General features: G+C 54.2%; 1 protein-coding gene and 1 long non-coding RNA gene across 4 annotated transcripts in view; both read left to right on the top strand.

The window, feature by feature from the left end:
• The window catches only part of ATP11A (ATPase phospholipid transporting 11A), a 123,997-nt gene that overhangs the window by 90,881 nt on the left and 18,633 nt on the right, over nt 1-14,483 (top strand). For all 3 annotated transcript variants that reach the window (XM_058742190.1, XM_058742195.1, XM_058742204.1), the window contains exons 17-24: nt 955-1,058; nt 5,730-5,911; nt 7,840-8,091; nt 9,545-9,719; nt 10,764-10,866; nt 11,054-11,199; nt 11,689-11,748; nt 12,493-12,620. In XM_058742190.1, coding sequence (XP_058598173.1) covers nt 955-1,058; nt 5,730-5,911; nt 7,840-8,091; nt 9,545-9,719; nt 10,764-10,866; nt 11,054-11,199; nt 11,689-11,748; nt 12,493-12,620 — 1,150 coding nt within the window. The remainder of the gene's footprint in view (nt 1-954; nt 1,059-5,729; nt 5,912-7,839; nt 8,092-9,544; nt 9,720-10,763; nt 10,867-11,053; nt 11,200-11,688; nt 11,749-12,492; nt 12,621-14,483) is intronic.
• Nucleotides 2,366-5,519, top strand: LOC131519322 (uncharacterized). Its single transcript, XR_009265597.1, has 2 exons — nt 2,366-4,627; nt 4,733-5,519. It is a non-coding gene; the product is annotated as an uncharacterized LOC131519322 (long non-coding RNA).

Here is a 14,483-nt window from a genome sequence, read left to right as displayed (position 1 = left end):
CCCCTGAATTGTGCTATTTTACATGTTTTCGCTCTGTGTGCAGGAGGGAGTCCTCTCTGGCATCAAGGGGATGAACCTAGCTGGGCTCCGAATGCCACAGCTGAGCTCAGGTGCCCTCATCCAGGTTCCCGTGCTGTCCAGCCAAGCGGTCTCACTAGCCATCGCCCCAGGGGTGTGCCCTCCCCACGGCCCTTTCTCAGCTGCCCCCCCAGGAGCAGTGGCCACCCCTCCTGGTACCTCTGGACTTGGTTTCCCCTGAGGGCCGCCGGTGTCTAGGAATTCCAAGACCAGCCCCAGGCCAGGATGTCTGCGCTTCCTGTCTAAAGGCGGGTGACGGAGACAATACCAGTCATGGCCGCTGCTGCTGTCATGGACTGACCTCACGGTGTTTCAGGAGCCGCATGCAGACAAAGCTGGCCTAGCTGTGTGCTGCGTGGTTTTTCGGGCCAGGAGATTCGTGGCTGGAAAAGAAAGAGCCCCTGGGTGCCAGGGGCCTGTTGATCAGAGCGGCACTTCTGTGTCGTTGATCTCTTCATCTTGGCTGGAGAGCTTCTCTGCTTCCCTGGAAGAGGAAATCGGTTTATCTCAAGGGCAGGGAAGCATGTGTCTCAGCACCAGGGTGTGCACGGTGGGGACATTGATGTGTGGGGGGCTTTTCACAACAGATGTCCCTGTGGTCTTGGTGACGTGAAGGACAGCAGGATGCCCACCTGGCCAGGCTGAACCAGACAGAGGGCAGTGACAGTGGTGGCCCATCCTGCCGGGAGGCACAGAGGCTGCGTTGTAGCGCGTGGCTTCAGCTTCCCCGACGGCGCATGTTCACGGGTCTTGGGAAATCCCTACGATGTCTCAGCACTTGCGTCCCTATTTTTGTTTCTTAACAAAAGCAAATGTGAAAAAGAGTCTAGTCTTCTCTGCGTTGTTATTTAGCGTCTTTTTTTTCTCATTTTGTAGGAGAAATCTATCTGTTTTGCAAAGGAGCAGACTCTTCAATATTTCCCCGCGTGATAGAAGGCAAAGTTGACCAGATCCGTTCCAGAGTGGAGCGCAACGCGGTGGTGAGCTGGGTGGAGGGCTGCACAGTTGTCCCACGCTGGGCGGGGCGGGGGGGGTGGGGGTGGGGGAGGCTGGCTGCCAGCATCCTGTTCTGTCCCGCATGTGCCTTCGACGGAGTAGAAACCTGGCGGTGCCGCTGACCTGGGTGCCCACCACCACCGCCCCCCCCCCCCCCGCACCCGACTGGACAGGCTGCGGCTTGTTTTTGTTGTGAGGTGGGGCTAGCAGTGTCGGGGGGCGGTCAGAATTTAAGCACATCTGTGGTGACTATGTTGGGATCCTGAGGATTTCTGGTGATTCGCTTTAAAACTCGTGCTGATACTTTCCCTTGTGGTTCTCCTGCGTGGTTCCCCCCGCGTCTCATTCTGAAGGGGGTCGCTCTGCCTGCTCCCACCGCACACGGCCCGCCCCACGGAGGACAGCAGTCCAAGCAGGAGCGTGTGTGTCCTTGAGACCACCCGCAAACCCTCAGCCAGGGCTTTGTCCCCACTGCTGCAATCCACAGAACATGACATGTAAGAATCGCTAAACCACGGAGTTTGGGCCCTGGTAACCTTGGAGAATGGGTCCTGAATCTTCAACGCCACCTCCACTTCACAAGTAACGTCATAAACGTTCCACGGTGCTCACGCAAGTGTCCACGTTTATCGAACTGGATGTCATAGCATCGGACGTGTCTGTGACCGGGAGGTGCCTCTGTGCCCTGGGCATGCCCGCCTGTCTGAGCACTGCCATCTGAGTGCACGACTCCACCTTCAGGTTCCCATGCAGGTGCCTCCTAACGCCTGCCGGCCGAACAAGGCAACTACGCCAACCAGCAGGAATCTGGCAGTAAGCTGCAGGTTTGAGAAGGCTGAGCCATGTCGCTGCCCAGAGGCGAGGATCCTGTTTGTGCTTCTGTCCAGCTCCTGAGGGCACATGTACACCTGACTCTGGGGCGACGTGTGTTGGTACAGGTGTGCCGGTCACCCCAAGGGGCAGCGGGTCACTTTGGCACCAAGTCTGAAGTGGCGGGAGGCCTTGTTCCCACGACAGATGGCCGGGACGCTGGCTGCGCTCCTGGGCACAGCCATCAAACAGGACTGGCTCTGCGCACACAGTTTTCTCTGCACACAGGATGTTGATTTGGTGGTACTCCCGCCCTTCTGGGGTCTGCCGTCCAAGCCCCCTTCTTTCAGGGAGAGGGGGCCCACGGGCCAGAACCCCGTGCGCTCCACCGAAACAGCGGCTCAGTGCGCCTCGGAAACCCCCGACCTCAAGACAGCGGTTCCTTGTGGGAATCATCGTGGCCCTGGCTCCTCCCCTGAAGCCCTGGCTCCTCCCCTGAAGCGGTGCCCACAGCATGGATGTCACGGTCCTTCCCTCGTAGCCTCGCCTCTGGCGTTAAGGTTGCGCCAGGCCACCTGCATCTCACGACCGCCTTCAGATGGTGCTGGACTCTCCCCCTGGGCGCGTCAGGACCGTGCTGTCTGCGCCCACAGCCACCGTCCCTGGCAGCGTGGCGGGCATGGCTTCCCAACTTCCCTTTCCACACACGGGCAGCTTCCCCCATTTGGGGCCATTGTGGAAACAGCCGTGTTGTGTCTTGGGACGGATGCGTGTTCCCTGTCGCTCCGGGAGGCCGCTGTCCCCGTTTCTGTTCTCTGTATCTATCTCCTCTTCTGATGGCGTGGTCAGGCAGGCGGTCCCAACCTGCTCTGACGCAGTGACCCTGTTTTGTGCTCAGGCTGCTCCAGGCACTGGGTCTGTGGGTTCACGGGTTTCTTAATCAGGTTGGGGAATTTCCTAGCCAGTGCGTCTTCGGGTGTTTCTTCTGCCACTGCCTTCCCAGGACTCCAGCTGGGACTCCCTGGCTGCTCCAGGGCTCCCCAGCTCTCTTGTTTTTAAACCGTCTTCTCCCTCGTCGTGGGTAGTTTCTGTCATCCCGTCTTCGCGCCCACTCACATCTCAAGCAGGGTTTAATCAGCCGCCATTCCTGCCCGGAGATTTCTCAGATGTCAGGCCTTTGTTCCATGGGTGTCTGTGTGTAACTTGCTGCCGTCCGTTACACGGTCATAGTGGCTGTCTGACGGGCTTCTCCTAGTTTTGACCTTGCTGCCGGCTTTGCTTCACCTCAGTTGAGTGCTTAATGTCCTCGTTGTGGGTAGTGCTCTCTGCCCCTTTGCGTGTGCTGATGGCCTTTGACAGGACCCGGCCTGAGGACGCTGCCTTGTTAGGTATGGGGTCACCCTGTGTTCCCACCAGGCATGGATTTGTTCTGGAAGAGGCTCACCCTGTTCAGATGACGGCTTTAGCACGCGTCAGGTGGGTCCAGGGCACCACTGTCCTGTCCAGTGGTGCCCTGTGGACTGGGGTCTCCAGCCTGGCTTCTAGGACTGTTCTGCCCCTTGACCTGACCGTTTGTTCCTGGCACTAGGGGTCCCCTCACATGCTCACAGGTCCTCTGCAGACTCAAGGGGCTGCCATGGTCACTGTCCCAGGAACCCTCCTACTGTCCAGGCCTGAGTGGAGGCACCTATAGGGCCACTGCATTTGTGACTCTATGCACAGAAAGGCATTTGTGTGCCTTTCTGGTGTGTCGTTGAAATAATGTGGAGTCCCAGGGGGCCGTGGAGACAGTGTGGAGGGTGCCCTGTGCCCTCCCCAGCGCCCCATTTCTTCAAATCTTCCCGAACTGGAGTGTGGTATTGGAGCCCGGGGACAGGCGTTGGTCCAAACTGTTGGTCATTATGTCACTTGAGCAGCTTCCTGGCCCACTGCGCAGGGGTGCAGAGCCACACTGCCCCTTGCCCAGGCCAGCTGCCCCTACCAGGCCCAGTCGCCCCTTTCCAGCCCCTTCCTGGCCCCTTCCAGGCCCATCACTCCTTCCAGGCCCAGCTGCCCTTTCGAGACCCCTTCCAGGCCCAGCCGCCCCTTCCCAGCTCCTTCCCAGTCCCTTCCTAGCCCCTTTCAGGCCCAGTGCCCCTTCCAGGCCCCGCTGCCCCTTCCCGGCCCCTTCCTGGCCCAGCTGCCCCTTCCCGGCCCCTTCCTGGCCCCTTCCAGGCCCAATCGCCCATTCCTGGCCCCCTTCCAGGCCCAGTCGCCCCTCCCCAGCCCCTTCCAGGCCCAGCTGCCCCTTCCTGGCCCCTTCCAGGCCCAGTCTCCCCTTCCCGGCCCCTTCCAGGCCCAGTCGCCCCTTCCCAGCCCCTTCCAGGGCCAGCCGCCCCTTCCCGGCCCCTCCCAGGCCCAGCTACCCTTCCGAGGCCCCTTCCAGGCCCTGTCAACCTCGGTCTGTCTGCCATCTGCGGCTTTCATCATTAGGAGTGTGATGTAAATAGAACGGTACTGAGTGTGCCTTTCTGGTGTGTCGGCACCTGGTCCCTGTGCGAGCCGAGCAGTGTCCACGGCACACAGGCACCACCTTCTAGTTCTAAAGTTGGAGGCCGTGAGGGTGGTTGCCTCCATTCTGCTGAGATATGTGAATATGTGTCACCGGATGGACACTCCTGTGCCGAATCCTTGCCTCCGGGGGTAAATCCCACTTGGTCCTGAGGCGTAGGCCTCTGGGTGTGCTCTTGGATTCATCTTGCTGGTACTTTGTGGAGGGTTTTTGCATCTGTGTTTGTAAGACGTGGTTCTTTAATTTTCTCATAGTGCATCTGTCTGGCTTTGCTCGTATATCTGTGTTGTTTTGTAGTGTCTGGGGTGTCAGCAGTACTTAGCTGGAGGCCTCCGGAGAGGTATTCTACTCTGTCTCCACGACACCAGCACCGTATACTTTTACAAACAAACGTTTTATTCCTGGAATCTTCGGCCTACAGTTCACAGTCACTGTTTGAAGAATTCTGGGGATGACAGAGGCTGACCACTCCGTGGGTGTGTCCTTCAGCCACGTTTGAAGGTCTTAGAGACTTGAGGCACTTCCTGGTGGTGACGGACAACTTGAGCTCATATTCTGGAAACTCTTAAAAAATCTTACACACCAGGATTCTGCCAGAATTTGGGCTGATTATAGAAGGACTCTGGCTCTTTTCCTGGGATTAGGCAAGTCGGGGCTGAAAGAACAAGGAGGCAGACAGACCAACCAGAAGTCGTCCTCAGAGCATCAGGCAGACCTTCGTGAAGGTTCACTTCCTCTGGACGAGAAGGAAACAATGCTTGATGGGATCGGTGTGGCCCTTCAGGCACCGACTGACCTCGCTGGCTGCTGGCATGTGTTCTGTGTGGTGACACCCAGACTTACCATCACAGTAAACCCACTGTCTCAGATTCTGTTTCTCTGTCCTGTGGACCCATGAGGTTCGATGAATAACTGAGCATTTTTTCCTTCAGTGGGTGCTAAGTCTGTGTCACAAACTCCCCTGTGTAAAAACTGTTGCTTTAGAAAAATCACTCGATATTTACAATAAAATAAAATTGCAAATCACGTTCTGAAAAAAGTTTAACTCTTCATTTGTCGAAATAAAAGAAGAAAGGCTTCTCTTCCCAAGGTGTGGGTGTGCCTCCTTCCCCTGCGTACGTTGAAGTTTTGTAACCTGTGATGATTGTCTGTGTTTAATGGGGATGCAATTCAGCTGTAAGTGACTGATCCCTTTGAGGGCTGGCTGATAGTTCTTCTAATTAGAGGGACGGGGTACTGGGAGAGCTACTAGAAGACAGCGTCTCAGCAATAAAGGCTGCGTTGTATCCCACAGGAGGGACTTCGAACTCTGTGCGTTGCCTACAAAAGGCTGATCCCCGAAGAATATGAAGGTGTTTGCACACTGCTGCAGGCCGCGAAGGTGGCCCTTCAGGATCGTGAAAAGAAGTTGGCGGAGGCCTACGAGCAAATAGAGAAAGACCTCATTCTGCTTGGTGCCACGGCTGTTGAGGACAGGTAGTGGACACGCTGTGTCTTCAGGAGAAGGTGGCTGTGTGCTGTGGCATCAGGGCCCATGGATGCTCAGGGGACGGGCCACTGCACCTGATATCCTCACGGGGACATGTGTCCACATTGGGACAGGCAGGCCTTGGGGTGGTGTCACTGGGAGGTCGTGACTGGACCATGTTGTAATTACATGAATAAGGACCCTGAAAGTCACACTTGGCCTGAGGGATGAGTTGGCATTTTCACATGATGTCAGGGATAGTCAAGAGAGGGGGTCATTTTAAAATTATTCTGTAGAGTCCATCAGTAACTAATTCTCTTCCTAATTTGTCACTAGTCCTTTCCAAGTTCAAGTGGCACATTTTAAATCTTAACGAACTCAGTGTATTTGTCATTTCTCATTGAAGAAATTTAAAACAGTGGAGTAGAATTGCAGAAACCACCACCAATAACTGGTGAGATTGCCAACCACGTACTTTCCCGTACTCGGAAGGAAGGGCTTCTCAGCCGCCACCCCTCTGTGACGAGGCTGAGGCGAGCTCAGGCCTCGCGCATGGACACGTGGGCATCTCTTGCTGTTGTGACTTGAGAGAGTGGCAGGAGAGGAAAAGAAAAAATACCTCATTTACAGGATGAAGCAGAAACTTTACGGGCATTTTTTGGAAGTTTACGTCCCATAAAGTTTCAAAGTCTTTAAGGTATAAATGGACCCAAATTTAAGTCCTCACTGGAAACCTACAATTCCCAGTGTCTTTAACGAGCACTCGGTGACTTCCCAATCTTGACAGGGCGCTGGGAGATGTGTTTGGCTTTGATTTTGTGTCTGTAACTCCTTCCCTGACTCCGGCCAGACCAGGGCCTCAGGCACCAACACAGGAAACATAGCTTGTGCTCAGGACCGGAGGTACAGGGAGAAGAGGGTCTGGATGGGGGAGCCACGTCTGCAGACCCTCATGAGGGTCCAGGGAGCAGAGTAACTCTGTGGGGAGTCGGGACCTCGAAAACAGAGTAGATGCCCAGGGGCAGGTGGGCACCAGTGGCTTTGAAGTGATGATATTCAGTTGCAAATCATTTCCCTAGAAACCCTGACCGACTATTCTGAAAACCAAAGAAATTAGAGATGTTTTCTCTTGTCTCTGGGCTGCTGAGGTTGGATGGGCTGGAGGCCTTAGCAGGGAAGCTTACTCCCAGTGTAATCGGGTCACTCCAGTTAGAATCCTGTCTGCCCTTTTCATCCAGTCCTGGACAGGGTCACGGCACACTACTTCATATGCCCGTCGAAAGCCCAGACTCTAAAATCTGGGAAGAATGGCGGGGCCCAGATAAGGCAGATGTGGCTTTGAAACCAGGCCTCCAGGCCCAGCAAGATCCTGACCGATGTGGTCAGAGCCGTGCAACCTTGTGCACATCGTGTAAACCCTGTGCGCTCTGGGTTTTCACTTAGAAGGGGGTTAATCATGGAGGATCCCCTGCTGGCATTGTCGGTATCACACGTCGCTTAGAGGCTCCAGCATGACCAGTGGCAGAATTCCAAGTTCACCCCAAAGGAAAAGACCATGACACTTACTGACCACCTCTTTTCCTGACCCCGTTTTTCCTGGTCAAGACTTTGTTGGTGGTTATGGTCCTTCTTGTAATTGATTAAGCCCTCTGTAAGCGGGAAGTCCCAGCTAGACAGTGCCAGCTTACCTGATGGGGATTGTGCACGACAGACGCTTAACTTGATACGCCATGGGTGTTTGTCTTGGGAGTTAGGAAGTGCTCTCCTGGCAAAACATATCCACTTATCTGGCCCTTCCTGGTAAGATGACAAGCTAGCGGCCTGATGCTTCTTAGTTTTGGGCCGACAAAGATAGCTTCACGGGTCGCAAGTCTGACACTCTCGGCTTCGATTTGCCTTTGTCACACGCACAATTGTGGGTCTCGTCTTTGCTCAGGCTCCAGGAGAAAGCCGCCGATACCATCGAGGCTCTGCAGAAGGCGGGGATCAAAGTCTGGGTCCTCACTGGGGACAAGATGGAGACGGCGGCCGCCACCTGCTACGCCTGCAAGCTGTTCAGGAGGAACACACAGCTGCTCGAGCTCACCACCAAGAAGATAGAGGAGCAGAGTCTGCACGACGTCCTGTTTGAGCTGAGCAAGACCGTCCTGCGCCACAGTGGGAGCTTAACCAGGGACAACTTCTCAGGGTAGGCGGTGCCCCGTCCCCTCCACTAGCAAGGCCCGGCTTCGGTGCCCCTGTGGACTGCGTGGGTCTGTCCCTGGGCATCATCGCACGTTCGTGTGGTCACCGTGAACAGCGGGATGAGGCCAAGGCTAGTTCTTCATAGCAGCTGTGATGTGTCTTTCTGCAGAAGAGGGGTGTGTGTCTGTGTGTGTGTGTGTGTGTGTGTGTGTGTCTGTGAGTGCACATTGTGTGTGTCTGTGTGTATCCATGTCTGAGTGTGTCTGTGTGTGTGTCCATGTGTGTGTGTCTGTATGTCTGTGTGTGTGTATCCATGTCTGGGTGTGTCTCTCTGTGTCCACGGGTGTGTCTGTGTGTCTGTGAGTACGCGTCTGTGTGTATGTCTTTGTGTATCCATGTCTGAGTGTGTCTGTGTACGTGTCCATGTGTGTATGAGTGTGTGAGTTTGTGTGTGAATGCGTCTGTGAGCGTGTGTGTCTGAGAGTATGTCTCTGTGTATTTCCATGGCTGAGTGTGTCTCTCTGTGTCCACAGGTGTGTCTGTGTGTGTGTGTGTGTGTGTGTGTCTGTGAGTGTGTGTGTGTTCACTTTCAAACTTCTGCTCAAGGGTGCAGAAGGGCCTAATTGTAAACCACTGGGGTGGGATGGTTCTCATTTGCCTGTAAGCCACTCGGGGGCTGTATTGTGGATTCCTCAGGGCATCTGCCAGAGCGAAGAGAGAAATGTTAATAATGCATGCTTGTTTGCTAAGAGAAAACAGGATATACCTGAGAGTTGTTTTTTCCAAGGATGCTCAGCATTTTATTCACGTCTTAACCCACGCTGTCCTTGCTGGTGTCAGACCCATGATCTGCGGTCAGAGGGCATCTGAGTCCTGTTAGGTTGTCATTAACGTAGTAAAGCTCTCGTCACCTGCAAATGTTAAATGATTCAGAAGCAGAGCAAAGATGTTTCCCTCCACCTGGTCTGTGGGTCCCCCTCTGGGGGGAATGGGGGTGTTCTCGTAACATGGAAACCTAGCAAAAGGACCCATTCTGACTGTGCTCCTCCCAAGCCCTGTCCTCCAGACGGGACGCCCGTAGAGGTCAGCTGTGAGGCCACGGCCCCGCCGCCGTAGTGCGGCTTTGGGGATAAACGCTGGCCTGTGCCAGCCACGAGATGTGCACTCTCCGTTTGTTGTGGAAAAGTGTTGGAACAGGCATGTGAAACCACAGTGAGAACTCGTTGTTTGCTCTGCCTAGGGGGCGTGAGAATGTTTAATTGAAACCCAACTTTAAAATGTGCTCAAGGGCTTCATGTCTGGTACTCTAGAGGCTGCTGGTAAAACCGGATTACCACTTTCTTGATCCTTCGATCATCAGTTTATAACCTCTGTAGATATTCAGAAAACTGACGTAGTCTGGTAGAATCTATGGACCTAGCTACTGAGTCACGTCTCTGGTTTGTGTGATTAAACAGACTCTCGGCGGACATGCAGGACCACGGTCTCATCATTGATGGAGCCGCGCTGTCTCTGATCATGAAGCCCAGGGAGGACGGGAGCTGTGGGAACTACCGGGAGCTCTTCCTTGAGATCTGCCGGAACTGCAGTGCCGTGCTCTGCTGTCGCATGGCGCCCCTGCAGAAGGCCCAGGTGCGGCCCCAACAGCCGCTGGGGTGGGGGTCAGCGCCAGGAGCTGCCGGTTCCAGCCAGCTCTGATTTGTGATGGGGGGTGGGGTATCTTTTTTTAATGTTTACTTATTTTTGAGGGAGAGACAGAGAGAACACAAGCAGGGGAGGGCAGGGAGAGAGGGAAACACAGAATCTGAAGCAGGTTCCAGGCTCTGAGCTGTCAGCACAGAGCCCGACCCGGGGTTCAAACCCATAAACTACGAGATTGTGACCTGAGCCGAAGTCGGATGCTTAACCAACTGAGCCACCCGAGTGCCTCTTTAGTATTATTGTACAACAAAAGCACATTTTAGCCGAAAGTATTCCCTCCCCCACATCGTTATTTAAAAAAAAATTTTTTAACATTCATTTATTTTTGAGAGAGCATGAGCAGGGGAGGGGCAGAGGAAGAGGGAGACACAGAATCTGAACAGGCTCCACATGTTACTCCTTATCATTTTTGGTCTACTTGAACCACTGCTCTGAAACACGTAAATGGAGAGAAAGATTACAGAAAAATGGCCTACGCACTTAAAATTATTAATTGCATCGAATTGCCAGATTGGATTTGCACACACGACAACTTTGACAATGAAAATAGCATCAGAAGCAGCCTATCTGTGAGAAATCGATGCTGGATACCAGATAACTTGGAACGGCTATATCATCCAACAGGATGTAACCTTTAGGTTTTTCCTACAAGTTTATCGCAGCCCATATGTTTAAAGCTGCACGTGTAGCAGGAACCAGGAACTACTGGATTTACTTCCTGTTTCCGTCTTCAGCCTTTCCCATGTTATTTCCTCGTAACCCCACTTCAGCTGCCTTGTCTTTACTTAGTTCTGCCCAACACGAAAGGGATTTCATCCCCTGTGGATAAAACAGATTGAACTACTCCGTGCACTCAAGCCAGATCGTCGCTTCCTTCTCCTCATGTAACTTTACATCTGCATTATTTCTGTCTAGTTAGTGAATGACCCACACAGAAAACAGAGAAGATAAATTCTGCCTCTGTTTTTTTTCCAGATTGTTAAATTAATCAAACTTTCAAAAGAGCACCCTATCACTTTAGCCATCGGAGACGGTGCCAATGATGTCAGCATGATCCTGGAGGCCCACGTGGGCATAGGTGAGCTGCCCGTGTGCCCCAGCCCCGTATGCCTGGCCGGTGAGGCGGGAGGGGCCGGAGGTGGGACCAGGGCTCAGGCACAGGGTGCCGTGTGGTGCGGGGCGTCTCCTGGCCCGTGTTCGCTTGCGCCTTGTTTCGCTCCACACTGTTTCCCATTGTGGTGCTGAGACAGCGTTTTCTCTGGCAGGTGTCATTGGGAAGGAAGGCCGCCAGGCCGCAAGGAACAGTGACTACGCCATTCCGAAGTTTAAGCACTTGAAGAAGATGCTGCTTGTTCACGGGCATTTATATTACATCAGGATATCTGAGCTCGTGCAATACTTCTTCTACAAGGTAGGAAGGACTCCCGTGCCGGGTCACCCACACGGGGCAGTGTGTGGCTGTCAGGTGCTACAGGGACCACGGGGACGGTCTGACAGGGTCTGACGCTGACCCTGCTTCTAAGGAGGAAGCGGGCACTCGCCCGTGCGCACAGATCGAGCATGGAACCGGTAACGTGCGCTTGTACGTGGCCGTGAGGAGGACGTCCTTGCACGAGTCCTCGTCTTGTGCTTGGACTCGGCCCTGGTCATACTCACGCCCACGTTGCTTTCTCCTTCCTCTGCAACCAGTTTCCCTTCACGTTTCTGTTAACAGAGGGACCAGAACGTGTGCTTTGTGCCCTGAAAATAAGAGTAGGCTTCAGAAGCCCTCACCCCTCTCGTGAGAGTACAGGGCGCCCTGGGTCACTGCCTGCAGGGAAGGTTCAGTACATGGACGGCTTAGGAGCGAGAGCCTCTCATGGCTGCCACTGAACTAACCAGGATGTGGCTTCCCTTTCAGAACGTCTGCTTCATTTTCCCTCAGTTTTTATACCAGTTCTTCTGTGGGTTTTCACAACAGGTGAGTCCAACTGCCTGAGGTCAGATGGGCTGTACCTCCCTCCCCGTGGGGGTGGCTGCAGGGGTGAGCAGACTGTAGCAGGGGAGCAGGCCACAGGGGAGGAACGGGCTACAGGGGGAGCAGGCCACAGCAGGTGAGCAGGCCGCAGGGGTGAGCAGGCCTCAGGGGGAGCTGGTCAGCAGTGCAGCACCCTGTGGCGGGTTCAGGAGCCATGGTGGCCCAGTGGCTGTGCCGGCCTGCCAGCGATGTGCCCCACCCATGCTCACCGTCCACAAAAGCCCTAACTTTCTGCCCTGAGAGGACACAGTCGGCATCTGAGACCCTCTCCCAGGTGCCCCACCATCGACATCTGCACACTCAGGTGTGCCAGCTGGAGGCCGTCTCGCCTGGCCAAGGAGAGCAGCGGCCCCTTGGCTACCCCCTTTCCGTCACTTGTTTCCAGCAGAGGGGCTGGGATGGGGAGGATTGAAGCTTAAAGATGGCCACCAAAATTGCCAACTTTTAAGCAACACCTGGCTGAGTGGGGTGGGTCCCGTTCAGGCCTGGGTCAGCCGTGGTTTTAACACGACAGTTGACATCAGGAAGGGTTGGCAAGCGTCCGGCTGTCTGTAGCTGCGGAAGCATGGCTCTGTGTGCATTCTAGAATGCTCGTGTCTCTGGGTGTTTGCAAATTGAAAAACCGTCAGAAAAGTTTGTCGAGAGGCCCAGGGTGTTGTTCTCAGTGTGACTTTGTCCTTCCTGCAGACGTTGTATGACACTGCCTACCTGACCCTGTACAACATCAGCTTTACGTCCCTCCCGATTCTCCTGTACAGCCTGATGGAGCAGCACGTCAGCATAGACACGCTCAGGAGGGACCCTTCCCTGTACAGGTACGAGCCCCTGGGACAGGTGCCACACAGCACTTAGCCACCAGCAGCGCCAGCCTCAGCAGCTACACTCGCTGCACTGGGAGCCCTGGCAGGAGAAAGCGACGTACCTGAAGTGGACGTGCTTCCGATTTAGGTAGAGGGTTCGTGGTGCGTTTGAAACGTGCATAGTAAGTCAGTTTGTACCTCACCTGTTTCTCAGCAGTTCCGGAAGGAGCCGGGATGACTTCTTTCCCCTCGTGACCCCAGTGCGTTTATAGCCTAAATTATCCTTTAAAAAGCCATGTATGTTCTGGGGCGTCTAGGTGGCTCAGTTAGTTAAGTGTCTGACTTTGGCTCATGTCATGATCTCACAGTTCATGGGTTCGAGCCCCGTGTCGGGCTCTGTGCTGACAGCTCAGAGCCTAGAGCCTGCTTTGGATTCTGTGTCTCCCTCTTTCTGTGCCCCTCCCCTGCTGATGCTCTGTCTCTCTCTGTCTCAAAAATAAATAAAAACATTTTTAAAAATTAAAAACAAAAAAGAAACTAAAAAAATGGGGGTACCTGGGTGGCTCAGTCGGTTGAGCATCTGACTTCAGCTCAGGACATGATCTCACAGTCGGTGAGTTCGAGTCCCACGTCGAGCTCTGTGCTGACAGTTCAGATCCTGGAGCCTTCTTCGGATTCTGTGTCTCCCTCTTTCTCTTCCCCTCCCCTGCTCATACTCTGTGTCTCTCAAAGATAAGCAAACATTAGAAAAATTTTTTTAAAAATCCAGGTATGTTCTGTTCAGCGAGATAAAAAGAAAAGTTAACAGATTTGATCTCACAGTGCTCTTTTTTGCTTAAAAACTATTTTTTAATAATAAGGAAAAGATGTTTTTCTTCTTTGTTGGAGCTGTACTCCAACATTGTTGGCAGACTCAGTGTCAGTGTTCTTGTGGGTTTTTAAATTAAACTTCTTCTATGAGATCATTTTAGATCCATGTGTAGTTTTAAGAGCACTCAGGTTCTGTGAGCCTTTGTCCGGTTTCCCTGGCGGTTAAAGTCTGACGTGTCACAGAGGCCACTGGGCACTGGCACCATCCAGCATCTTGCCGGCTGCCCCAGTGATCCTGGTGTGCATTTGTGTGCATGAGCACATGTGTGAGCACGCACACACGTGTGGTTCCTGTGTCCACTCCGTGCAAGATGGCCTGCCTGCCAGCCTCTCAGCCTTTGTCAGAGTGTCAGCCGTGGTACGGGATCTTGAAGCATCAGAGCCCCAGATCATGACCATGACTGTGGCCGATACAAAAGCGAGTGTGGAGCTCACCGTACACGTGTTGTGGTAGAGGAGGACATTGAGGGAACAGAAGATGTTGAGTTAGGTGTCCGGGGGACCCTGCTGCCGGTCTCTTAGGACGTAACAGGTGTGAGAGTCGCACCAAGAAATGTGCTGCAGACTTGACAACCGCAGCCCGTGTGACGTGGGAACGCGCGTGGGCCTTGTGTCCTGGGTCCCTCCCTTTCACGAGCACAGTGTGAGCATTACTCTGCTCTTAGACACGTCAGCATCGACCTGGAGAGAGGAAACCAAATGTCCGTCGTTCATATCAGGTCACACGGGGACACTGTCCGGGTGGTCCCACACCACCTCAGTGTGTTTGCTCCGTTCACTGAGACTTGACGCTGTTTCTGGTGCAGCAGGCTCAGACTGTAGCTGCCCCAAGCCCTTTCTGGAACCAGGCGTGGTATGGGGCAAGGGGACCAGGGACTGGCAGCAGGCAGCTGGCGCGCATGAAGCATGTGACTGGCACATTTGTGGCAGCCCCTGGGAGGGGAGGCCACCCCCCCTACACCCAGCTGGGAAGACAGGCCCCCCCACCCCCACCCCCCGGACTCACCC

Source organism: Neofelis nebulosa, chromosome 1 (genome assembly GCF_028018385.1).
Source record: "Neofelis nebulosa isolate mNeoNeb1 chromosome 1, mNeoNeb1.pri, whole genome shotgun sequence".
NCBI lineage: Eukaryota > Metazoa > Chordata > Mammalia > Carnivora > Felidae > Neofelis > Neofelis nebulosa.
Note: the sequence above shows the minus strand (reverse complement) of the source record. Positions and strands in the feature narration are given on the sequence as shown.